This window comes from Anoplophora glabripennis, unplaced genomic scaffold, assembly GCF_000390285.2.
Source record: "Anoplophora glabripennis isolate ALB-LARVAE unplaced genomic scaffold, Agla_2.0 scaffold353, whole genome shotgun sequence".
NCBI classification, from domain to species: Eukaryota; Metazoa; Arthropoda; class Insecta; order Coleoptera; family Cerambycidae; genus Anoplophora; species Anoplophora glabripennis.
The window spans coordinates 156628-183995 of NW_019417362.1; the positions used below are offsets into that span (position 1 = coordinate 156628).

At 31.8% G+C, this 27368-nt stretch overlaps 1 protein-coding gene across 2 annotated transcripts in view; it reads right to left on the reverse strand.

Annotated features, from left to right (window-relative positions):
- Nucleotides 1-2435: 2435 nt before the first annotated feature.
- Nucleotides 2436-27368, reverse strand: part of LOC108911274 (sodium-independent sulfate anion transporter) — a 30707-nt gene continuing 5774 nt past the window's right edge. The window contains exons 1-8 of one of the 2 annotated variants that reach the window (XM_018716173.2): nt 25914-26046; nt 14610-14767; nt 14111-14548; nt 7848-8068; nt 7163-7523; nt 6640-6942; nt 6384-6529; nt 3299-3661 (exon numbers count right to left, since the gene is read on the reverse strand). In XM_018716173.2, coding sequence (XP_018571689.1) covers nt 3299-3661; nt 6384-6529; nt 6640-6942; nt 7163-7523; nt 7848-8068; nt 14111-14548; nt 14610-14767; nt 25914-25948 — 2025 coding nt within the window. In that variant the 5' untranslated portion in view covers nt 25949-26046. Of the gene's footprint in view, nt 3662-6383; nt 6530-6639; nt 6943-7162; nt 7524-7847; nt 8069-14110; nt 14549-14609; nt 14768-25913; nt 26047-27368 lie in introns of those variants that run through there. The other variant, XM_018716172.1, reaches the window with a different exon arrangement.

Sequence of the window (27368 nt, forward strand, 5' to 3'; positions counted from 1 at the left end):
TTAGAGTATAATAAAACAACACGCCAAATTTCATTAACTGTGCAACATTTTGAAAATTCGAAAATTTTTTCAAAAAATTATTTTGCGAAAACTATCGAACCGATTTTAATGAAATTTGGTGTTTTATTATATTCTAAAGTTTTTTTTACCAAAATTAGAATCCCCTTGGAGCAATTAAAATATTTTAAAAAAATTATCCAAAAAACTTGATTATTTTGCCTTTTTTCATCAATTATTGCTTTTTTGCAGCATCAGTAATAAATTTAAACATTTTTAACTCACAGTATATTGTGCAAAATTCAATTCTAAAACTTTTGTCCTCTTCAATATTCTTCCAAAATTTATAGGTTCCAAGATATAAGTAAAAAACTCAGATAAAATAGGTACCTATTTTTTAAATGTTTTAAACATTTTTGCAATTTTGAAAATGTTCCGTACCTCGCCCAGATCAAGGGATCTACAGTTTTTTTATGTGAGTTGTACTGAAGGTATTCGAGGAAAAATTAGCTTGCCCCCTCTTACATTCAAGAAGTGGGATATTTCGACAGATCTGCCCTGGTCTAAAGTTAATTCTACATGAAAATTGACCAAATACAAGAAATATACAGGGTGTCTCAGCTTTAATCTATGAGACTTCAGGAGCAGATAGTACAACGAAAAATAATGGTACTTTGTTATATAAACTTATTTCGAAATTTCAACCATTTTCAAGATACAGGGTGTTAATAATTAAAAAAAATTCATTTACTGTAAATATCTTCTGAAATAATAATAGTTATTTGAACTAAATTTGGTGTATGTTATATTGGGACGAGTTTCCATAACATGCTGTAATATCAAGACTTTTTCGCAACCAGTGGCGGAGATATGGGAAACTCATTCGACTATTTTATAAAAGAAAAGTATGGTTCTGTGGAAATTAACAATTGATTATATTTTCTGAAAAGGCATGCCAATAGGAACAAAATATGCCTCTTATCGATATCTGTCTCCGTTTTACGGAAAATTGGATTTCAAATTAGCCAGATACTGTACGCTAATGGATTTTTTTAAAATTCCCAAAATATTTCGGCTAGTTCCAACTAATTTTAAATAAAAAATAAAGTAGCGTTCTTCGAATCAATTTGATTATTACAAGAACTTCAAGAGAATCATTAGTTTCCATGTTTTTAGATTTCTCAAACATTTTTTACTGCCAATAATTTTTTTTGCATAGATAACTCCGCTTCAGTAAATAAAATATAAAGCAAAAAGAAATATATGAAACAACTTACAAAAGATGAGATACACGAAAAGGTGGCGCCAGTTTTAATTTTTTTGATGTTTTCAATGGTTGTAGTTAAGTATAAAAAATAAAAAAAAATACGTTTTCACGAATAACTTCTATCAATTTACTTACTTCTGATCCAATACCAAGTTTCTTAATTAAAGACTGCAGTGAAATATTTATATATCATCGCTGTGCCTTCAAAATGCGACATGTATTTTATCAAATCGTTGAGTGGAGTTAAAAAAAAAGAAATACAATTTACCGCAAAACAGAGACAGATATCGACAAAAAGTAAGAAGCAATTTATGTTCCCATTGGTATGCTTTTTCAGAAAATATAATCAATTATTATTTTTCACAGGACCGTACTATTTTTATAAAATATTTGAATGAGTTTCCCATATTTGGTTGCAAAAGTCTTGATGTTACAGCATTTTATGGAAACTTGACCCAATATAACGTACATCAAATTTAGTTCAATTTTTTTTAATTATTAACACCCTGTATCTCCAAAACGGTTGAGACATTGAAATAAGTTTATACAGGGTGATTCACAAATGGTGACCAAAAATGAAACCTTGTATTCGTTGGTGAATTTTAAGGATAAAGTTTTTATCTAGGATGCTTCTTTAAAAAGATACAGGGTGTTAAACTTCAAAAAATATTAGGTATTATTTTTGGTCACCATTTGTGAATCACCCTGTATAACAAAGTACCACTATTTTTCGTTATACTATCTGCTCCCGAAGTCTCATAGATTAAAATTGAGAAACCCTGTATTTAACTTCGTTAAGCTCTTTGAGGTATTTTTGTTTGCAGCAATTTATCCGTTAGCGAAGATCTACCTATCTCCATGTCAACATGGGTTCATGGAGAAAAAATCGACTGCTTCAAATCTTGCTCGCTTTACGCATTGACCATAATGTTTTAATAAAAAAATTTATTTATTTGGGTTTTAGTGAAGCGTTACTAAAGTTATGTCACTCATTTGCATAAGATAAACAGCAGTATGTTACTTACAATGGTCGTCAATTTGACTACTTTTTGGCTAAGTCTAGAGTTCCCCAAGGATCAAACCTTGGGTCCTCATTATTTTTATTATTTATAATTGACTTGTCCGGATCTTTTTTTGTCTTAACAGAGGGTAAGCATTAAAATAAAAAAAATTGAACACAACATTATTTATTAGAAATATAATATCACAGTTTATTGTCTAATCTACATAAGGAAGTGTATAGATATTACAGTTTACATCGCATGATGTAAGCTATACAAATAAGAAATTAACTAGTGAAAAAAAAAATAATATAAAATACTGATCGTAAAGAGTAAAAGTCATTTTGAACTATACAGAACGTTGTTATATCACGGATTCACGAAATACTTTAAATTATATTGTCCATCGATTATAACGATGATAACGTTCTATATAACGCAAAATGGGTCTACAAAAATATATGAAATACAAATATAAACGATTTTTGTGTTTATTTCTCCTTTCTCCCTGAGAAGATCTCCCAAATGATTTACAGTACAATTTTTATATGCTTGTTAATTGATTTTTACTGCCAAAATGGCACAAATATGTTTATATTTAAAATATATCAGAAGTGGGATAATAAGCATAAAATGATTACAAGTGACCAGTAACTTTGTTTCCTTCATATTGGCAGATATATTTTGGTAAAATTAAAAATTATTAAGCCAATTCTGTTTCATCGGCTGTGATTGGTGTAATTTTTCATGACATTTTATTCGATCGATTGCCTCTAGTGTAAATGCAAGGGTTTATCATTCTTCATTATAAATGAATCATTAATGCTGATGATGCTAAGGTTTAAGGATTTTTAGATGACAGTGCCACTAGTGCAATGTTGGTTGCCTGAACTCGGCAGTCACGTGGCTTGTAATCATTTATGACGGCTCTGTATACCAAACCGGGAGAACCTATTTCCAATCGTATCAGATCTTATTCAGATCGGATTACATATTCTCATTAAAACATAGCAACACGATTTAGACTGAATTTTTACACTCCTAATATTTCGTTATGCTTCTTGGCGGAGTTCCGCTCGATCAGCAGGTCGTCTATCTGGTCTTCGTTGTAAAAAACTATGAAGTCTTTGGGGGAAAGCCCTTCGAATACCGTGCAAACCGACGGTTTCAGGTTGTAGAACAGCAGCGGCTGATCTCTGGAAGCAAAGTCTTGCGTTATGGTGTCTATCGCTATTGCCGCTGTATAATCTGCGCCGTATATGTGCGTGCAGTCTATTACGACGGGAATTCCTTGACGGAGGCTCTGCTTTGTCACTAGGTTCCGTACGTAGTCTACGGAAGGGAAAATAAGGCATCTATCTGGGGTCAGTAGGAGGTAATCGGTGCCGTGGTTCGTCTGAAATTAAGTACAGCAAGTTTAAAAAAAAATCAGGGTTTAGATAATGTCGCATTGCTATGTTTAAAATAATCGCTAATTTAATTAATATTGACAAAAAAATCTTTATTATTTTGAAAGGAAAGAATTTCAGCTACTAACATGCTTTTTGTCAATAACTGAATATATACCTGTGATATTCAAGAAATTCTGAAATTTGTTTCATGACGTGATAAAACGGACGTTTTAGAATAACGTGCCATGAATTCTAAGTTTTAATAGGTTCCTTAGGACTTCCGCTCCAAAATACACAAGTAGGCAGTGACTCATTCTCAACATGTAGCCCATGTAATGGCAAAGAGCACGGGCAATGCGATATCATGGGCGTATCATTTTACAAGGTTCCAAAAATTGTTAAATATAGAGCAGCGGTATTTAAATTGTTTACGAGGAACCCTGGGGTTCCCCATAACCTTTCTGAAGATTCTGCGACTCAGTTAAAAATTCAATAAAATTTATACTTATACTTAAAACTAGTATTTATAAACTTATAATCAGTAAAAAATGTGTTCGAAAATTTTTGTAGGTGTGGTGGTTCCTCAGGAAAATCGAAATGTTGCCCGGGTTCCGCAAGTCGTAAAAGTTTGAAGACTGCCGATATAGAGCAACAAATAGACGTATCGATTTTGCTAAAAACTCGATTATCCTTACAAATTTCTACACTTTGTTATATCTAAATATGGGACAGACATATAGTTGCTTTTTTATTTAATTAATTAATATATATATATAGGATGTCCCACCGGGAACTGCGTCGATCGATATCTAGGAAAGTACTCCGAAAATTTTGAAAATTTGGCAACATAGCAATGTCCCTAGCAGGAACACAACTAAAATATCTAGAACCCTTCACCGGTTATACCATAAGTCGACACCAACTACGTTATTTTAAATGGGACACCCTATATATTATTATTTTCGCATTCTACGTGAAATTTGAAGGTCACTTTATTAAATATTCCCTATATCTAGGAGTTATAGATTTTGAGATATTCATTTTTAAAGAAAAAATTTGACAGATACAAGGGTCCGCGGAGATGCTAGTAACTCTTTTCAGGAGCGTGGTGTCAAGCGAATTTTTGGTACCTGTAAAGGGAATAGGCAATAGCATTATGGTATGCTAACAAATTAAAACATTTAATACTAGGTGTTTCATTATTGCTGTTACATTTTGATAACTTCAAACAGCTATAACTTTGTTAATTTAAATGGAACACCCTATATTTTTTTACTCTGTCGTATGCAGATTGAAATTTTCTTTCAAGCCATATAATCATTGTTAGGGTTGCCGTTACTACTTTTAGAGATATTTGCCATTTTCCATTTTTAGGACAGTTTTTCTCGTATCAGACCTATTGTCAAATTGGCCATGACCAGAAACACTTCAAAAACAATTGAAATAAAATGATATTTGTCAAGTTAGTTGTCAAATTATTGTTGGGTCTGAATAGCTTTTTCCGAAAATTTAATTAAAAATGCCTGGAGATCGTTTAAATTATACTAATGAGGATTATTCTAATTTGTTTGTTATTTATGGAAAATGTCACAAAGTAATTTCAAGAACATGTCGAGAATCTGGTGCTTTTTTCGATAAATAACAAGCAAATTAAAATAATCCTCAAGTATAAATTAAACGATCTCCAGGCATTTTTATTTAAATTTTCAGTAAAAACTATTACAGATTTGACAATAATGTGACAACTAACTTGACAAATGTCAAGTTATTTTAATTGTTTTGGAATGTTCTGGTCATGGCCAATTTGACAACAGGTCTGATACGAGAAAAGTGTCCAAAAAATAGAAAACTGCAAATATCTCTAAAAGTAGTAATGGCAACCCTAACAATGTTTATATGGCTTGAGAGGAAATTTCAGTCTGCATACGACTGCAAAAAAATACAAGGTGTTCCATTTACTCGTAAGTTAACAAAGTTATAGCTGTTTGAAGTTATCAAATTATAACAGCAAACATGAAACACCTAGTATTAAATGTTTTAATTTGTTGGTATACCATAATTTAGCGTTATCTATGCCCTTTAAAGGTACCAAAAATCCGCTTGATATCATGCTAATAAAAAGAGTTACTAGCATTTCCGCGGACCCTTGCATCTGCCAAATTTTTTCTTTAAAAATAGCTCAAAATCTATAACCCCTAGATATAGGGAATATTTAATAAAGTGACCCTCAAATTTCACGTAGAATCTGAAAATACAATAAAACATAGGGTGTCCCATTTAAAATAACGAAGTTGGTGTCGATTTCCGGTATAACCGGAAGTACTGAGAGTTATAGATATTTTAGTTGTGTTCACCCTAGGAACATTGCCATGTTGCCATTTCAAATTTTTCAGAGCAGTATTTTCCTAGATATCGATCGACGCAGTTCCCCCGTGGGACACCCTTTGTATATACCTCCTAGTAATACTATTTTCATAGTTCTCTAAGTACCTCGTATAGTATCGAAGAATGCAAACGAATATGGGTGAACTAAAAGCCCTACACTAAAAATGTGAAAATAATAACGACAATAATCTTTCCCACTTGTATGCTTATGACAAGCGCTGACACGTCTAGTAAGTCTCAATGAGATGGTCATTACTTTTCCAAATTTTGGCAAAATTCATTTTAAAGAATTAACTGTGTTATAAAAAAAGATGATTTGTTATAAAGCATAATTTTATTTACCTGGAGTTTTTCAACACTGATTTTTGGTCTAGCAGCATGATACAAAATGAACAGCAAGTTCACTCCGATTCCTACCAGTATACCGATTTCCAAAGGTAGCACCAAGCAGGCTATGAATGTTATGAGGGCAACCACAAAGCAACTTTCTGTAAAAAAAAAAAAACAAAATCTCTGAAATTTAAACCAAACAGAATTTTTTTATACATTATTCTTCTAATGAGCAACCCAAAAAACTGATTTCCAACTGGCTACTCACTCTTCGATCTCCACATCGGCTTAATAACTTTGAACTCCACCATAAAGATGACGGCCGCTATGATGATGCCCCCAAGACAGGCTTTCGGAATGTAGTAGAAGTACGGGGTGAATACCAGGAGAGACGCTATGACTAGAATACCGGTGTAGAGCCCTCCCAGGGTGGTCCTTACACCGCTGGCATTGTTAACGGCGCTTCTAGCCAGAGCTCCGGCACCTGGGAAGCCCTGGACGAAGGAATTCGCGAAGTTACAGAAGCCCAACGCGTAGAGCTCCTGGGTTGCGTCTACGGGCTTTCCGTTTGCTACATACAGAAACAAATTTATTTCATAAACTTCAATATCATCAATTTATTATTTTGTATTTAATGGAAACTTGTGAGTTTTTGGTATTCTACATTTAAAAAAAAAATCTGACCAATAAATAAAATTTGGGTGTTCAGATTTGAAATATGACACCCTTTCTCATTTTTTGTTGGTAATTCGCTTTCAAAGTGAGAGGAGTAACATAACGTGGGTACTCACAAAAAGCTTTACAGATAGCGATCGTCTCCAGCAACCCAAGTAGTGGCATCACGATGATACCGCTCTCTAAGTTCCCCATCATGTCCCAAAAGGTGAACTCGACTTCGGTCCCGTTCACTTCTCTGGTAAACCCACCGAAAGGTGGCACTTTAACGGAAGGTAAGCCGGGGGGAACATCACCAATCACTACGAACGGTGGCGGCCCGCTGAGGCAAAGGATGTAACTAATCACGGCGCATACGATGACTAGAATGGCGTTTCTGGCGGTGCCTATGAACCAGAGAAATTTGTTGACGATTTTGCGGCAGGTCGTTGGTTGCGCGTCTGGTCCTTTCGGTCCTAAGCTGATAGAGCCGATAAACTGAAAGATAAGGGAATAATTGTGATTATCGCAAAATGGTCAATGGTTGAAATGTGTAACTAATAATGGGTCGATTCTCCGTTTATCTCTTCCTAATTTTACAAAAAAATGCTATGTTGTTTCGATGATATCAGGTCCGGTGGTAAAAAATTAATGTTAAATTTTTGTACAGGTGTGTGTAGAATCGACTCATTTTTTAATGTTGCTCATGGTCGTATACTTTCTTTAAATAAATAAAACATTTGAAAAATAAAAATCTATACAAAAAAGATAATGAGAAACAAGCAAATTTACTTTGCTCGTGTTAAAAAAAAAGTATCTTACCCTCATTATGAGTAGTATAACGATGCAAGATATTCCCATGACTGCGTCCCACGGTTGGGTGTTGTGTATGTCCTGAAATATGCTCCTCCAAGTTCGTATAAATGTGGTACCTGAGGCTGTGATGCCTAAGACGTCTCTTACTTGTGACGTGACGATGATAAGGGCGCAAGCCGATGTGAATCCTGAGGATACGGGGCCCGACACAAAGTCTATCAAAAATCCTAAAAAAAAAAATCGTTTAAATTTAAGAGGGAATTCAAAGTATCTGAAAATGTAGACATATTTTCAAGAATAATTTTAATGCCGGTACAAGTTAACAACTAAAACTGGTTTGTGTTGTGGGATAAAAGATTGGAATAAGTAAGGAAGACATTTTTTTTAAATGTAAATGCATTAGAAAATAAAATATAAGTACTTATATCCACTAAATCTCAAATATCGTGATGAAAAGGCCTTATTACCCAAGTATAAGATAACAAAAAAACGTTTTTGAAAATATTGTCTGAAATTGCGCCATAAATCTAAGGTCTAAGTACAAAATTATTTTCAAACATTACGTCCAACATCTGTGTCATTTTCAATAATTTTTAACGAGACTTATTACCACACCGTTAAATATTAAACTTTGGCATCTATCTGAAAGATGGCACATCTGCAATTTAACATTCATAATCATTTTAATTATCAGGATGAAAATATTGAAAATAAGGAGAGTAAATATAAATAAGTGAAATCAGTGAAATGTACATGAAGCGATTATTAGACCGTCTTCCAGATCTAGCGATGTAATTTTTCTCAAAGTATTACGTTTTGCTCATCAGTTTAATAAATTTAATAATAATCATTGCCATTTAAAGATTGTGAGAGTCAATGATAAATATTTTGTCATTAATCAAAGGAAATTATGAAGATTTGCGGAATTTTCACAAAAAAAATATTCGAAAAATGTTAATATTTATATTTTTGTCATTGTTTCACCTCTATTGATGCCCACTGTACTTTATACAGGGTCATTCAGGATTTAGTCTACAAACTTTAAGAAGATATTCCTCATAAAAAAATAAGACAAATATCAAGTATAAATTTTTTTCCAGACGCTTCATTTACGAAATATCAAAGTTAAAGTTTTTTAAAAAAATTCGAATTTTTTAAATAACTTCTAAATGAAGAAGGCTATTTAAGCCAAATTTGGCATGACACATCTTATAAGATACCATTTTTCCATAGAAGTAGAAGTCCCGCAAGCAACCAGTGGCGGAGTTATGGAGACTCAGGCTCATTAAATTATCAAAAAAATTAATGCAGTCCTACTGAAAATAAAAAATGATGCTGTTTTTAGATAGAACAGTGTGTTATTGACAAAAAGTGTACATTCACTTTTTCCTAACTCTTATAGTTTCATGGCAAAATTGATTTTTCGGAAGGGTGCTTCTGGATTCTGTCGATAAACTTTAGGAAGACCTAAAAAAATATAGTACCTATTAAAATTGGTCTTAATCTGGAGTATGTGAGAGTCAAATAAGCCTTTTTGTCTTCCCTTCCCTTGGGTTTAACGAATAGTATTAAAATTATTTAGGAATAAAATAAGATGGCAAACAATACATGAAAATTTATTTGTAAATTGAAACGACCAAAAAATTACCAATTTTGCTATGAAACTATCAGAGTTAGGAAAAAAGTGAATGTACACTTTTTGTCAATAACAAACTATTCTATCTAAAAACAGTATCATTTTTTATTTTCAATAGGGCCGCATTAATTTTTTTTTATAATTTATTGAGTGATTCCCCATAATTCCGCCACTGGTTGCTTGCGGTACTTCTACTTGTATGGAAAAATGGTATCTTATAAGAAGATGTGTCATGCCAAATTTGGCTTAAATAGCCTTCTTCATTTAGAAGTTATTTAAAAAATTCGATTTTTTTTAAAAATCTTGAAGGCCCTATATTTCGAAATTGAAGCGTCTCTGGAAAAAAATTTATACTTGATTTTTTTCTCATTTTTTTATGAGGAATATCCTTAAAGTTTGTCGACTTAATCCTGAAACACCCTGTATATAGCGACACCAGCACTATTTTATCGATACTAGTGCTAGTTCTTTGTAAACCAATTTATAAAAGAATTTGCGGACAATTTAAAATCTATTTACAAAAATATAGGTACACATAACTGTTTTGTTGTGTGGAAAATTAAAATAATTCCAGATAGGAATGTGAGTAGTGACACCTATAATTTTCATTTGGCACTTTGTGATTTATATAATCAACGATAGATGGCGCTTCAGATGCAGTGAAAGTCCCCTAATTTATGAACTGGTACGTTTTTCCGCCCGATTTTGTAGTCATGGAGAGCACCATCTGTTGTTTTCTTCTCTAATGTTACACTTCATTCTACAAATAATAGATGGCGCTGTACATTTGAATAAAATTATTTCAATTTTTTTTGTAGAATTACATATTTTGCCACATAATGGTGCATGTGTGAGTACTTGAATTTAGAGATTTTGTGTTTGAATTTTGAATTAGAAAGAAGGGACGCAATTTTTCCGAAATTGAATATATTTTCAAATTTTTTCTATTATAAAAATATTCAAAATATCGCCAGACCGGTCATAAATACAATTTTTTTGATTTTTGTTAAATTCTTTGAAAGTTATATAAAAATACTTTAATTTTATTCTAATAAAGTTAATAGAAAGAAGCAGATCTTGTTTGTTTTCTGTAAAGAAGAAAGCAGTATAATAAGCCCAGATTGTTGTAGTATCAGTATCACGAACATCTAACTACTATAATAAATTTATAAATCAATAATAGAGATTAAGGTAGGAGCGTATTATACAAATTTGATTATTAGTAAATCAATCATACTTATCTTTTGTAAGTTTTAAACTATTTGCATCTACATCAGTAAATCAGGTGGGTATATCAAAACAAAACAGAGTAGTGTATCAGCACGGAGTATTTTTTGGAAAAAAAATTGAAAGCTGTTTATCTAGCTTTAAAGAAAATTTATTAGACGTACCTAATAGGTGCAATAAATAATAAATGCTGATAGACATATACCTAGTAGGTGCAATAAATAATTATTGCTTAAACCTTACATGTCGGAAATAATTTTTGATTATTTGAGAATTTGGAATTAATAGATTAATAGAAAAAATTAAAAGTAGCGTAATACACAATGGAAAATTTTTGGTAGCCATCTAAGGAAGTCATTGGATTAAACAACCAGTTGAAATGCGTATTATGACGAGGTGTTAAGTATGAATGAAGAGGAAAGTCTAATGTATTTTTTAAGAAATGAAAATTGAATGCGCAAAAAGTGCAGTATCACAACTTGTTGCTCAAAAATCCATAAGGCAATATGGGTTAATTGGATATATTGTCCAAAGAACTCTAAGATTTTGTTAAGTTTCAAATCTAAGTTCAAAATCTTTGAAATTGGCATCGATACTTAATAGTCCATCAAAAAATAATTATTGCAAATAAGTATGGTCTTAATATTGAAGCAAGTAAACCAATTATGTAACAGCTGTATGAAATACACTATTTTGTTCTATTTCTTTTAGATAAGTACTAAACATTTTCCATTGTTTATTACTATTTTTAATCTTTTGTCTTTTAATCTACTAGATTAATTCCATATTTTCAAATAATCAAACACAATTAATGACATGTAGTTTTACAACCAACAATTATTTATTATACCTACTAGACATAGTTAATAAATTATTTGTAAAGCTTGGTAAACAGCATTCAATTTTTTTCAAAAAAGCCTCACTATGTTTTGTTTTGATATACGTACCTGATTTATATATGAATCTAGGTGCAAATAATTTAAAACAAACGAGAGATAAATATGATTGATTTACATTTATTTATTGTAATAGTCTGGTCTATTTTCCAGATAAAATAAATCTAGACAAAGACAAACGAGGTGTGCTCCTTTCTACTAATGTTAATTAAATTAACTTAATTAGTTCTTATGTTAATTTAGAAAAGTTTTTAAGGAAATATCGACTTTAACAAGAAGAAAAAACTTTTATTTATAATTTTACCAGTGGCATCTTTTATGTCGTTTAAATTTAATTTGTTTTAAAATTCATTTAGATGTAACGTTCAAAGAATAAGGCACACATCAGAAAATCTTGATTTTTACAAAAAAAAATGGTTTTGTTTAGTTAAAATATATTTAAAGTTGTGACAGGACAAACACCAAACACCCACACTTGTGGCTTCGTTGATTGAAATCAGGCAACGGAGATTCGAATTTTGTCAATATTTATAGCGCCACCTATTATTTATCTAAAGAAATGAAACATATGAGAAGAGAACAACAGATGGCGCATCATCATGGTGCTACATACAGTCACTAGTATGTTATCTAGCGACTGTAGTGCCACAGAGAGTCTTGGATAAAGATAGACAATATATAAAACATAAAATCCCTATATTGACGTACTGCAATCAATTTTCTTGTTTTGTCCAAAATGTCAGCTTGACAGATGCCAATTTGTGATATTTATATAAAATAAATGTGATATTATAACGAGCGTTCAAATAAAAACGTGGTCAAGTTGGTTCTGAAAATTTGGACGTAGGGCGTAGCGTATAGCAAATGAACTTAAACGTCATCTGTCAAAGCGCTATATCGCCGCTATCAATTTGAATATTTTCGTTTTAAAAAGCGTTTAAAATGGTGTTTTCTCAAGAACAAAAAGTGTTTATCATAGAGTCCTACTTTAGAAATGGACGCAAGATTGATGGAATATGGAAGTATTCTATTGAGGAATGTTTCATAGAATTTCAAAATCAATTTCCCGGCGTTGTTGAGTACAAAATTTTTCAAAGTGCAGTTCAGCGTTGTGTTAATGTTTTTCGTGAAACGGGCAGTGTAACAAGAAAAGAAGGAAGCGGCCGACCTAAAAAGCGGACTGAAGAATTAAAAGAAAATGTCCAACAAATAATGGAAAATGCGCCAAGAACTTCTGTACGTGTTTTATCACAAATGGTGGGAGTATCAGTCGGTACCTGCCACACAGTGTTAAAAAAAGATTTGCGTTTGTTCTCCTATCGTTTAACTTGTCAGCAAGAACTTCATGAAGTTGATTTTCCGCGACGGGCTGTATTTTGTGAATGGTTTTTAAACAACTACGGTGAACTTCATAATATCACCTTTTTTTCTGATGAAGCCTGGTTTCATTTAAGTGGTTACGTAAACTCACAGAATATGAGAATGTGGTCTTCTGAAAAACCAGATAACTTTTTTGTCGAGGGCCCTCTACACGCTCAAAAAATTGGAGTTTGGTGTGCTCTCAATCGAAGGAGGATTTATGGACCTATTTTTTTTAATGGTACTCTTACTGCGCAAAGGTATAGAGAAGAAATTATCGCTCCTTTTGTTAACCAGCTGGAAGAAAACGAAATTACAAACTTTTACTTTCAACAAGATGGCGCAAGGGCACATACGGCAGGCGAGACGATGAATATGTTGAGGGAAGTTTTCCAAAATCGACTAATAAGTCTCAATGCTGAACATGAATTTCCACCGAGGTCATGTGATATTACGCCGTGTGATTTCTTTTTGTGGCCTTACCTTAAAAACACTATTTTTGAACTGCCTATTCCTGATTTAAACCATCTGCAGGCTCGACTTATAGACAAGATTCGTGAAATTAACAATACCCCGAGCATCTTAGAAAATGTCTTTAATTCTTTGAGGAACAGGTGTGAAAAGTGCTTGGAACAAGGAGGGGGACACTTTCAGCAGCTGCTTTAATTTATTGTTATAACAAGGAGGGGGACACTTTCCGCAGCTCCTTTAATTGTTTGTTATTGTTATCACGATTATTCTTTAAAATAAAGTTATATAGTCATTAACGTTATTGAAACTGACAGCTGCTATACAGCTCGTTGAGAAATGAGGTTAAGTTGGTCGCTATAAGCTACTCCCTCCGTCCAATGTGTCAGAGCCAACTTCGACCACGTTTTTATTTGAACGCTCATTAGATAGAAATATAGAAGAATTGCGTAATGAATTTTTTAAGATGCTACACGTGATTTTTGCCAAATAAAAATTGTAGATGGCTCTTAGGACTTCTTAATTGCCAAAATCAAAAGTAACGAAGTTTTTTCGTTTGGCATAACTACAGCGTCTTTTTTTACTTTTAGGAAACAGAATTAAAATGTCAACATTTTATGAAAGTTTCCAAAAAGATATTTCCAGTTTCTCCCCTAACATTATTTTTCGTAACTTCGACTCACCCAGTCCAAAGAGGCCCATGACTATCTGCAGCAAGCCCGTGAAAAAACAAAGGAGGATCGCGTGCTCCGGCCCCAACGCGTTGGTAGCCTGGAACGTCAACAGCGATGAAATCGCGGTCGGCCCGAAGGACACGTCCTTGCAGCTACCGAATACTATGTAGATGAAACACCCTAAGAAGGATCCGTACAATCCGTACTCTGGCGGCAACCCCGCTATCCCAGCGTATGCCAGTCCCTGCGGGATCAAAGTCAAACCGACTGTTATCCCCGCCACCAAGTCGCCCACCGCGTATGACATGTTGTAGTTTGGCAACCATGACAGAACGGGCAGCCTCTTGAAGAGGGTTTTCTTGGTCAATGCGTGTTGGCATTTCTTCCTCGAGCACTTCACTAGTTTTTTCAGTTTTTCTTTGAAGGTGCTCTTGGTCTGGTCTACCACTGCAGAATACAAAGAAAGTCATTATTTTCATAGCAGTTTCATAAGTTTGGTTGGACTTACCTAAGAAGTTGTTGCTGCCTAAAATGCCGGAATCTCTCCTATGAAGATGGTTGATGCTGGTGGAAGAAACGCTGATGGCTGGGTTTTCGTAGGCTAACGTCGAACCTAATGTTTGGCCATTGCTTTCTGTGGAGTTCTCCGTTTTTTGGCCACTCGCCCTGGAAAAGAAATGTCTTCTATAAGAAAATTTGATCAAATATTACACTTTATTACAATTATTCCAAATATAGATAAAAATATAGATCATACTCTATGAAACCGATGATTAAAGCTGGCATAACCACTCTTTGAAATCAGAAATTGGAAGAGCACTTTTAATCTAGTTAAAAGTGACTTTATTTTCTCAAACTAGACTCCTCGAACTAGAGATCAAAAGTACAGTTTTAATAAAAAGAGTACAAGACAGTAAATCTCTTAGTAATTAAAGCTGACGTTTTATTCTCTGAAACTAGAAATTAAATGTGGCACTTTCCACTCTTACTAGGAATTAAATCAACACTTTTAATCCATTTATTAATGTTAAGAATGATAGTTTCCTTTCTGAAACTAAGCTCCGTGAGGTAGAGATTGGAACTGCACTTTTAATAAAGAAAGTGCCTTAGACGTTAGAATAGCACTTTTAATTTAATTAAACCCAACACATAACGTTTTGAAACTAGGCTCCTTGAAGTGTAGATTAAAACTACATATTTAACAGAATGGGCGAGAAACTAAATTTAATCTCATAGTGAATAAAGTTGGTGTTATATTCTCTGAATTTAGGTAAAAGTGACACTTTACGTCGCCAAACTATAAATTTGGGACAGCGCTTTTAATCCTATTAAAAATGACACTTTACTTCCTGATGCTACGGATTAAAGGTGACGCTATGCCATGAAACCAAGGACTAGAATAGCACGTTCAATCCAGTTAAAAGAGACACTTTATTTTCAGAAACTAGGCTCACTAGGACAGAGATTAGAACTGCACTTTAAATAAAAAAAGTGCAAGGAAGCCCTAGTGATTAAAGCTGATATTCTATCCTCTGAAACTAGAGATAAAGTGACATTTCACAGCACTTTTAATCCATTTAAAGTGACACTGTAGTATCTGAAAATGGGTATTAAAAGTGACCCTGAATCTAGGCACCTACAAACGTCATCTTTAATCCAGTTAAAAACTACATTTTTCTGTCTAAAACTGGGAACTAAAAGTGACATTTAAATTTTTTAAACATGCCTCTCTAAAATTAGAGATTGGGACTGCACTTTTAATAAAAAAAAGTGCAGGAAAGTCCTTACTGATTAAATCCGACAATTTATTCTATGAAACTATGGATTAAAAGTACAATTTACGTCACGAAGCTAGGAATTAGAACATCACTTTTAATCCACTGGGATTAAAAGTAACACTTTACGTTGTGAAATTAGACACTTTTAATAAAAAATGTTCAGAAAAATAAATTTAATAAGATATTAATAAAAAGGCAAGAATGCCTGGCGACATTTTATTCTCTAAAACTCGAATTAAAAGTGACATAGAACAGCACTTTTAATCCAATTGAAAGTGACACTGTCTGAAACTAGGTCAAGTGCATTTTTGTAACAAAATGCGAGGAAGCAAATTGAATACCTTAGTGATTAAAGGTAATATTACCACATGAAACCTAGTGATTAGAACAGCACTTTTAATCTAGTTAAAAGATACATTTTATTTTCTGACATTAGATCACCAGGATAGAAATTAGAACTGCACTTTAAATAAAAAGGTGCAAGGAAGTAAACCGCTTAGTGATTAAACTGACATTTTATTCTCTGAAACTAGGGATAAAGTGACACGTCACAGCACTTTTAATCTATTTAAAATGACACTTTAATCTCTGAAACTGGAGATTCAAAGTGACACTTTTCTCCCTGAATCTAGGCACCTATAAACGTCACCTTTAATCCAGTTTTCTCTCTAAAACTGGGGACTAAAAGTGACACTTGAATTTTTTAAACATGCTTCTCTAAAATTAGATATGAGAACTGCACTTTTAATAAAAAAAAGTGCAAAAAAGTCCTTATTGATTAAATCCGACAACTTATTCTCTGAAACTGGAAACTATGGATTCAAAGTTACAATACACATTTAACTCATCTGGGATTAAAAGTAACATTTTTGTTGTGAAATTAGACTCTTTGAGATGGAGATTAGAATGGCACTTTTAATAAAAAAAAGTGCAGGAAAATAAATTGAATCCCTTAGTTATTAAATATGTTTTATTATCTGAAACTAGGGATGAAAAGTGACTTCTCGAAACTAGATTACAACAGCACTTTTAATTCCGTTAAAAATGACGTTGCTATATGAAATTGCATATTTAAACTGATACTTGTTTCTGAAACTAGGTTCTATGATACAGATATTAGAAGTGTACTTTTAATAAAAAAGTACATCAATACCTTAGTGATTAAAGGTGGCATTTTATTCTCTGAGGCTCGAATTAAAAGTGACAGAACATCACTTTTAATCCAGTTGAAAGTGACACTGTCTGAAACTAGGTCAAGTGCATCTTTGTAACAAAATGCAAGAATGAAAAATTAAATACCTTAGTGATTAAAGGTGACAAAACTAGGGATTCAAACAGCACTTTTAATCCACATAGGTAATTGATGATGGTATCCGTGTTGTCAACAAATACTTTCAACCTGTCTAGATGTTCAGATGCAATCAGTGCAATCAGTTGCAGTGACGAGATGTAACAGGTGATGTAAAGTGTATCGGTCAGGTTAGCCTTGAAAGTAAAAACTAGTATATGGAACACGTGTTGAATATAAACGAACTAATGAACTGAACAAGTGCATTGTAACACACGATTCCAATTAACTAGACTAATGGTTAATACGTTTAGCTATTAACTTACATTTGTGCAGAAATATGACAACTTCAAATACCGCCTGTGTCTTTTCTGAAAATGTAGGTGAATCGAAAACATAACGAAGTGCAAGCGTTTTTTTCCTTGATTGCGATTTTAAATTTTATGACTTCCTGATAAAGTCTTGGAGGAGATAGGCACCGGCGTAGTCAAAAACGTTTACATGGGAAGCGAAAATTCTTTAAAAAAACGTTAACTTGCTATGCTGCATTATGATTAACAGAATACAAATGTTGGCTTCTTTCAGGTTCTCTACGGACCCGCACTGTTTTATTGTTAACAAAATTGGCAGATTTTTTATTAGATCGCTGAGATAAGGAATTAGGTTCGTAAACAAATATCTGGTTTTATCTGCATATCTAGGTCAATCTAAGGTTTATGGCATAAAAGTTTATAGTCATCAACATCATATACATATTAGGTACTTAAAGTGTTGTGTGCTGAAATAATAAGTATAGCAATTGCCACATCCGTTTTCCAGATAAGAAACTAATGCCAAAGTCATCGTTATTTGGTTACATTTCTTCTAAATGTTACATATCGCGAACTGTAAACACGATACAATTTGGAAATACTGGGTTGTCATATACAGGCATAAACTGATAAATTAGTTAAAACTGTAAAAACACTGCTGTCAAAAATGTTATGTATAGCATTTACATAAATTAAGAAAGGAAAGGACCCAAGGCTGAACTCTGCGGAACACCATTTTTACTTCCTAGGTAATTAAGAACCAGAATATGGAACATCTTTGTTATATTTTTATTAATTATTTGATCTTAGCAATATTGGTAACAACTTTAATACTAATGCTCTGTCCCGCTCTTATTAAATTCCGAAATACATTTAATCAAAAATCCAGAATTTCTTTGTAAAGTTAGGCGATTTTGTACCTCTAATAACAAGGGAGTTAAGAGTTGGTAGTTTGAATACTGCATTTCAAGAGAAAGGAGAGTAAAAGCTAATAGATGCATTTTTTTAAACATTCAATATTGACACACATGCTGGCTGCAAGGTGTAATAAACCGAATCACCCTGTATTATATTTCTTTAAATCGTAAAGTAAAACTGTTCCACATATAACGGATACGGATTAATAAAGATATAATTATCACATAATTATTTTATTATTATTGCAACAAACGTTGTTTATTACATCGATATTTATCACTTTTTTTTTGTGTATTTAACGTAAAGACTTACAATAAAATAATTTTGAGGCCTTAACACAGTTAACAAAAATACATATAATTTAATTTTGATAAAAGGAAGATGTGTCAATGTCACGGTCGTCAAATATCTTAGCCGATTAGAATTACATTGGAATGTAATTTAGATTCTTATTGGGCTTCAACTGGATTTATTTCTAATCCGTCTGGTATTCAGTAAAATTCAAATTGGAATATAATTTTATTTTATTTATTTTTCTTAGGAAATTTTGAAATATTTCCATTTGGTTTGTGATTGTAAACTAAAAGACCTTTAACTATATTTCTATTTTGAATCCACTGGAATTTAGTACAATTCTGTTTGCAATATAATTTTCATTTGGATTATGTTTGGAAACTACAATTTAATTTGGATTTTGACTACTCTGTAACTAGATTTCTATTCCAATCTACTGAAATTCGGTAAAATACCAATTGGAATATAATTTCCATTTGGAATAATTTGGATTGTGTTTGAAAACTACATCTTAATTTGGATTCTTACTAGAATTTAAATATTTATATTTCAATCCATTGGAATTTTGTACATTTCTAATATGAATATTATTTTAGTTTGGATTATAATTGGAAACTACAATTTAATTTGTATTTTTACTGGTCTGTAACTAGACCTTTATTTCAACCCACTGGAATTCTATAAAATTCCTATTGAAATATGATTTCCATTTGGATTATGTTTGGAAACTACAATTTAATTTGGATTTTTGGTAGTCTATAAATAGATTTCTATGCCAATCCACTGAAATTCGGTAAAATTCAAATTGGAATATAATCTTAATTCTTATTGGCTTTTGACTAGATTATTTCAATCCACTAGAATTCAGTAAAGTGCCAATTGGAATATGACTTTCATTTGGATTATATTTGAAAACTACATTTTAATTTGGATTCTTACCAAACAGGATTTATATTTCAATCCATTGGAATTTTGTACATTTCTAATTTGAATATTGTTTAAATTTGGATTATAATTGGAAATTACAATTTAATTTGGATTTTTACTGGGCTGTAACCAGACTCATATTTAAATTCACTGGAATTCTATAAAATTCCAATTTGAATATGATTTCTATTGGGATTATATTGAGAAAATACAATTTAATTTGGATTTTTACTAGTCTGTAACTAGATTTCAATTCCAATCTACTGAAATTCGGTAAAATACAAATTGGAATATAATTTCCATTTGGATTATGTTTGAAAACTTGGATTCTTACTGGTCTTTAACTAGATTTATATTTCAATCCGTTGGAATTTTGTAGATTTCTAATTTAAATATGATTTGCATTTGGATTAAATTTGGAAACTATAATTTAATTTGGATTTTTACTAGTCGGTAATTAGATTTATATTTCAATCCACTGGAATTCGGGAAAATTCCAGTTGGAATATAATTTTAATTATTATTGGCTTTTGACTAGATTATTTCAATCCATTGAAATACAGTAAAGTTCCAATTGAAATATAATTTCCATTTGGATTATATTGAAACATTACACCTTAATTTGAATTCTTACTGACCTTTAACTAGATTTATATTTCAATCCATTGGAATTTTGGACATTTCTAATTTCAATATTATTTCAGTTTGGATTATAACTGGAAACTACAAATTAATTTGGATTTTTACTGGTCTCTAATTAGACTCATATTTCAATCCATTGGAATTCTATAAAATTCGAATTGGAATATGATTTCCATTTGGATTATGCTTGGAAATTATAATTTAATTTGGGTTTTTACTGGTTGGTAACTTGATTTATATTTCCATCAACTGGAATTCGATATTATTCCAATTGGATTTGGATTTTTACTGGTATTTAACTAGACATATTTCAATTCACTGGAATTCTATAAAATTCCAAATGGAACATGATTTTCATTTGAATTATGTTTGAAAACTACAATTTAATTTGGATTTTTACTGGTCGGTAACTAGATTTATATTTCAATCCACTGGAATTCTATAAAATTCCAATTGGAATACGAGTTTTATTTGGATTGCGTTTGGAAATTACAATGTAATTTGGATTTTTTTGATCTGCAAGTAGACTTCTGAATCCATTGGAATTCGATAAAATTCGATTTGCAATATAATTTCCATTTGGATTATGTTTAGCAATTATAATTTAATTATGTTAATAAATAGGTGCAAAACTTGTTAAAATTGTGTTCAAAACATGTTTATATTATAAATATTATGAAGTCTATAACCTTATAAAAGGACATCAGATTGTAACAATGAGTAACGAAAACCTCATAGAACCAATGTTTAGATAATATCATTATTGGTAAAATAGTGTCTAGATTAAAGCCACATAATCTATATAATTTAAGATGATTCCTTGCTGCTTAAGTAGCGACAATAAAGTTAAGTATGTATCAATATTATATAGAGATTATAATAAGAATTAAGTATAGTTGTTATTGTTATTTATTGCATGTATAGATATTCCTTTATTGCTTTATGATTTTTCTATGGAAATATAATATAAATTAGCGTATAAAAGTCTTAGATATGTATTGAAGGGTATAATTTTTTATAAATTACATACGAAACTATTATTGCGTGAAGGCTAACACGTATTTGCTTAGGAAAATCTTCTATCCCACTGTTTTCCAAGATGTAAAAAACGGTCAATAAAATTTAATAACAGGGTGTTATTTTTTGAGCACAGTCTTTATTTTTGTTTCTAACGCTTTTAAGATAACAATCACTCAATTACTGAATTTAACCATGCCTCAAAGCATATCAGTAACCGGCCAGAGTTTGTGTAACTTTTACTTTGCATCAAGAAGATTCTTTCTTTGCATTAGCACCTTCCGTATGACCTTTTGCGCTTATTTCCCCAGGATTGGATAACCATGCAGACACATTCATTATTATGACAGATACAAAATGAAATAAATCAATAAACGTAAAAGACTTGTTTCAAAACCGGCATTAGATAATCCTACACCGCTAATAGATGTACCCACCTTATAGACTATATTTGCTCGTAAACCTTGCTTAGAAACACCTACTTATATCTTTGGTTTTGGCATGCGGTTTACATTGCGGCTGTATTTTTTATGAAATGTTAAACTTAAAGCTGAAAAAATGGGGACAGGCAGCGGTCTTGCTTTCTATTGCGTTTTTTTTTTGTTAAAAAAATGGAGCGTACTATTCACAAAATTAAACTATTATATTTATCTATTTTTCCTTCGTGAGGTACATCAATGCATTCTTGACTGTACAAGATAACTAATGCTAATTAAGGATTGATTATTTTTTGTCGGAATTCTCATAATTTTCTGCTTCATTTGTTAAAAATTCAATGCGACTGGTAACTGTTTTAGTTGAGCGCGTAGAATCATATCCTCTGGGATTTTTTTAAATTAGATTTTCCTCGATTTAAGGGAATCTATTAAATTCTTCACAACTAGGCACCCGTCTCTATACAGGGTGTTCTAGAATTATAGAGACACACAGCGATGTCAATTTGAGACACCAAATTTATTATTTAACCTAACCTAACTTACTTTACCTTACTTTAAAGTGTGATATCAAGATAATATGGGACATATTCAGAATCAGAATGGCAACTAGAAAGTCAGTTTAAAAAAATATGGCAATATGTCCTGTATCCAAAGGTTACAATATCTCGTAAACGAGGCTCTAAATAAAAATCTTAGACCAGTGTAAAAAAATATAATGAAACTATCTTATCTAAAAAAAATACTCGGGAAGCATAGGGTACTCAAAAAAAAGGTTCATGGGTATGCATACCCCCTCCCCCCCCCCCTCGCGCTTTGATATTTTAATACAAAATTACACAAAAAGTGTGCCAACTTAATATCAAAGTATGTATCACATTTCAAATAAATATCTCCAGAATCACTGGAGTTATCAATAAAAATCATTTTTTAAATTTTAATTTTGACGCCCTATATTTTGAGAATGGGGCTCCGAAATAAAAAGTGGCATAAAAGTCCCATTATTTTGGTCCAAATAATATTTGGTTAACTGCTAATTCTTATAAGGTATAGGGTTCAGTGAACAAAATCAGTGTTTTGTGTATATTCAGTGTATAGAATTACTGTACAAATTCTTTTAGATGGTCAGAATTTTTATTAATTATGTTATGTTAAGGAAAAGGTCTGATGTGGATAAGTGCATTTTTTAAAGTTAATTGCCAAAGCAACAATTTTCGAAGGTGTAGTGTATAAAAACAGTTTAATAGCAATTAAATAGCTTTGGTGTTTATATTATTTTAAACTTTGTTTTGTGTACTATTGTTTGTCTAATAAGCAATAATTAGGTGTGTAGAAATTTAGGACACGTTTAACGAGTAACGTGTGGAACGGAACAAAGATTATAGGTTATATTTTAGAAGTAGAAGGGATGGTTTTTAATTCAATTTCATCGTCCTAAAAATGTTAATGTACAAAGCACGTAAAATATCTCAATATTGCAGGCAAGCCACCCAAACCTTTTAATGTTTAAACATTTTTTTTTTCTCAAAAAACAGTTCTCAGCCTACTAAATTGATGCTGTTGTTTTTCTGATTAATTATTCTGATCGTGAATCAGGATATTCTCCTAAAAATTTTTTTGACGCACAATTCGGAAGAATTCTTTCTCCTAGTGTACTTGCGTAATTGTAAACTATGCCTTGCTGCAATTTTGTGAAAGGATGTTTCGAAAAATCACCTTAAGTATATATTTTTTTAAAATCTGGTTACGTAGCTTTCATTTATATTAAATCACAAGAATTTATAATGCAAAATATTTTTTTATACACAAAATTTAAAATTAGTGAAATTTCTGTTTTAGTTTGAAAATCTAGCAGGCATAGAAATGCCTTAAGATGTTCAAAATTAGCCACTTGGTGACTGCTGTTTGAATTGGTAAATAGTAGAGATTGCTTATAAGTTAGGTATATTCATAATTTTAGACAGGGTCTAAAATTTTCACAAATTTAGGCCCATAAGCAGGCCAATTATAATCAATAATCCAGTTCCAGTGCCTTTCAGATTTTTAAAGCGAAATTTAATAAATGTTAAGCTTGAAGCTTGTATAAAAAATATACTGTATTTTATGGGATGTTCACAAACTTGAAAAAATACTTAAAGAGTAACTAAATCGAGGTGCTAACTTACTTAACCACAATAATACGAAAAAAACATTTTTGAAACCGCTGATTCCGTCGATAATTAAAAATGACAAGTTTTCAACAGTGACTTTATTTTTTTCATTTTTTTTTGTTACTGTATTGACAGGTCGTTTTAGTAACTTTAAGTGACACAAAGAAAACAAAGTTAAAAGTGAAAATCCAGAAGAATTACATGTTTCCGTGATAAATGATGGTAATCTAAAATTAAACAAAAACTTTTGTTTACTACCAAAAAGTTGATAAAGCAACGGACGGCACGCTTCTTTTTTTTGTAGATGACGATGCCAGAGGTTGTCAATAAGTTTTAACATTCTTGATTATCAATACTAACCACCGTTTTGGAATTTCTGCAGATTTGATTATTAAAAATTCCTCTTCAAGTTTGTATATGTGAATGCTGATAAAATTTGAGATTAATAATAAAAACAAATCTCCACGGTGAATCAAAAAACGCTTCCATAAAAAATCGGTGCAAGCTTCTTTTTTTCAGTGGAATTTGGTAATTTTATTTATTGTATTCATATAATTTTTTAACATACGTAGGTACATATATTTGATATAAAAGAGTATTTATAAATTAATTCGATGAAAATCAAAAAACTAAAATTGAATTAATTTTCGTAACTTACAAAATCAGCGATATGTATACAGGGTGTTATTTAGGTACGTATTTTTTCAAAAATCGTTTTTTCGTAAAAATCTTAATAATTCTTTAGCCCAATTTGTTGAAATTTGGCAGTGTTATTTATGGTAGGAAGGGGCTAATTTAGTCCTAATTAGATTATAATTATTATTTCCAGTATCGTCCCGGGGGGTACCACAACCAATATTTTTGACAAAAAAAGTGCACCACTGACTTTTTTAAAACTTTTATAAATTTTTTCGCATTAAGCAACTAAAAATATAACTGACTTGTCTCTTGATTTTTTTTTTTATCTTGCTTGCTTTTCGGAGAAAAAAAATCACTTTATTGTGTGTCCATGGGACAACATAATAAAAAATTAAAACCAGCAAATTATCAAAAACTGGGGTGTACCTGTTATTTTTTTCCATATCAATAGTCTATTCTAGTCTTAGAAATTGTTATAAAAATTAATGCTAGCTAAAAAAAAATTTTGTTTTATTAATAATTAAAAAATGTTTTTTTTTTGTTGTTCATGGACATGCAATAAAGTGATTCTTATTTTTTTTCTTCAAGGAGGAAGCAAGATACGTACAAAATTCAAGGGACAAAAAAGTTGTATTTTTACCGTAGTTGCTTAATGCGACAAAACTTATAAAAGTTTTAAAAAGTCAGTGGCGCAAATTTTTTTGTTAAAAATATTGGTTAAGGTACCCCCGGGACGCCACTGGGCTTAATAATTTTAATCTAGTTAGGGCTAAATTAGCTCATTTGTACCATAAATAACACTGCCAAATTTCAACAAACTGGGCTAAAGGATTGTTAAGATTTTTACGAAAAAACGATTTTTTTAAAAAAGTCTATGTTTACATAATTTTTTCGTCTTAGAATCACTCAAAGAATCACCCTTTGAAGTTTGGCCACGTACTTAAATAACACTCTGTCTTATATTTTTGAATTTTAAGCTGTTACTGCACTGTAAGTATTTGATTTCAATGTTTTACTATCACTGTCCTCAATAAAAAATTAAAAAATATATATTTTTTACTCCCATATATTTGATTTACGAAAAATTTAAAACCAATACATTTCTAATACTGTTCAGTTTGTCAGCTTTTAAAGTTACTTATAAAAAACCCAAAACCAATTTTTAAAATAACAAAAAATCATTAATACGTTTTGTTAATCTAATAACTAAATTATTTCCCATTTTTCCAATTAATCACTCCAGCGGTTTTAGAGGTCATTAAATTTTAATTTTTAAATTAATGACTTCACTATAAATAGAAGCAATCACTTATATTTACGTGTATGCATAAACTGTAAATAAATTACATAATTTCGATCGATTTTTATGTAAAGGAAAAATATCTAGAACTATTTTTCTTAAATCAGCACTCACACAGATGCTCTTCTCCGCACATCCTTTGGATCCATTCCAAAACTGAGGCCCTTCGCCGACAAAGTCCGAAAAAAAACTATCCGAATTGTTAACAGTCGCGATCGGGTTGAAAAAAAATTTAAGTCATCGGTGCGCACTTCGCAAAAATACTGACTTTTCTCTCAAACCCCAGCAGCATTTTGTATGGCCATCGTCACGTGGTGACCGTAACCGAGCGTCGCGTTTGCCATGGAATCTCCAGGAAATTTTAGAAGGTGGGTGCTGGGTATAGAAAGCGCGGTCCTAGCTTAGAAGGTATTACTTGCCGGAGATACCGGGCAAGGTTGCGGTTGCGATAGCGATAACTCGGAAGGTGCTCCTGAGTCGCTTTAGATTAGAAAATAAACAATAGTCGTAAAGTGTTATTGATGTGTGTATTAATTCTTTCATAGCTCCGGTAACATCAACAAAATGCTTCAGATAAAAGCTGCGCCGAATCGATTTGTTTACATTTTAAAATAATTTTCAGTTATACGGGTTGCTACAGTTTTTTGTATCCTTTTTGAATTTAAGGCCAACTTTGATCATCAAATATTAGTTCTAAAACGTACAGTTTCGGTGTTATTTGATGTTTAAAAAAATATATTTATCTGCTCCCACTATAAATAGACTATTAATACATTGTTTTTAAGGAGATAAGTGGATTTTACTGCAGAAGTGGAAGTTGCTGTGGACAACGGGAGATAAGTGAGGTAATTTACCTCCCTAGTGAAAAGAGCGATTTCGAGTTATAAATGCATATTTTATATTGCCGATGTTCTTCGGAATGAATGGCCTGTATATGTTTTAGGATGTCCTAGTTTCAAAAACTGTGCAATCTTATTAGGAATCATAGAAAAGGTATTCTTACCGACTGGTTGATTGTAATATCTACCTACTTGATAGCGCATAAAAAATGTCGTTGAAATTTTTTAAATTGACGTTGTCCAAAGTAAGTTTGCATAACTCATCAGAACGGCATGCTCCTGCAATGCCTAAGACCGTCACTACCTTCATTAGCAAATATGTGTTATCGAGTGCCTGAACGAGAAAATCGTTGACTTGTTCTCTTGCAAAAACGTTTGACTTTTTAGTCATTCTTACGTTTCAAAAATGCTCTCAGCTTGAGGTATTTTGATATATCCACTTTCTCCTCTATTGAGTATTCACTCCACAAACTCGCCGGTGTCTTTAGAGTTCTTGACTTCTCCATGAAATATGCTAGCAGTGACATTTCAGAAACACCAGTATTTGCAGCACTTTCTATTTGAAAATCACTCATTTAGAAATAATAATTCAAAACCAGCAAAATTGTAACTACATATTAGCTATAGCTTTTAAGTTACTCGCTCGCTGTGCTCGCTTGTACTCAAGTGTAGGTAATCTGTGCCATTGTAGCATCTTAAAAAATATCAAATAACTCCGGAACTAAAGACG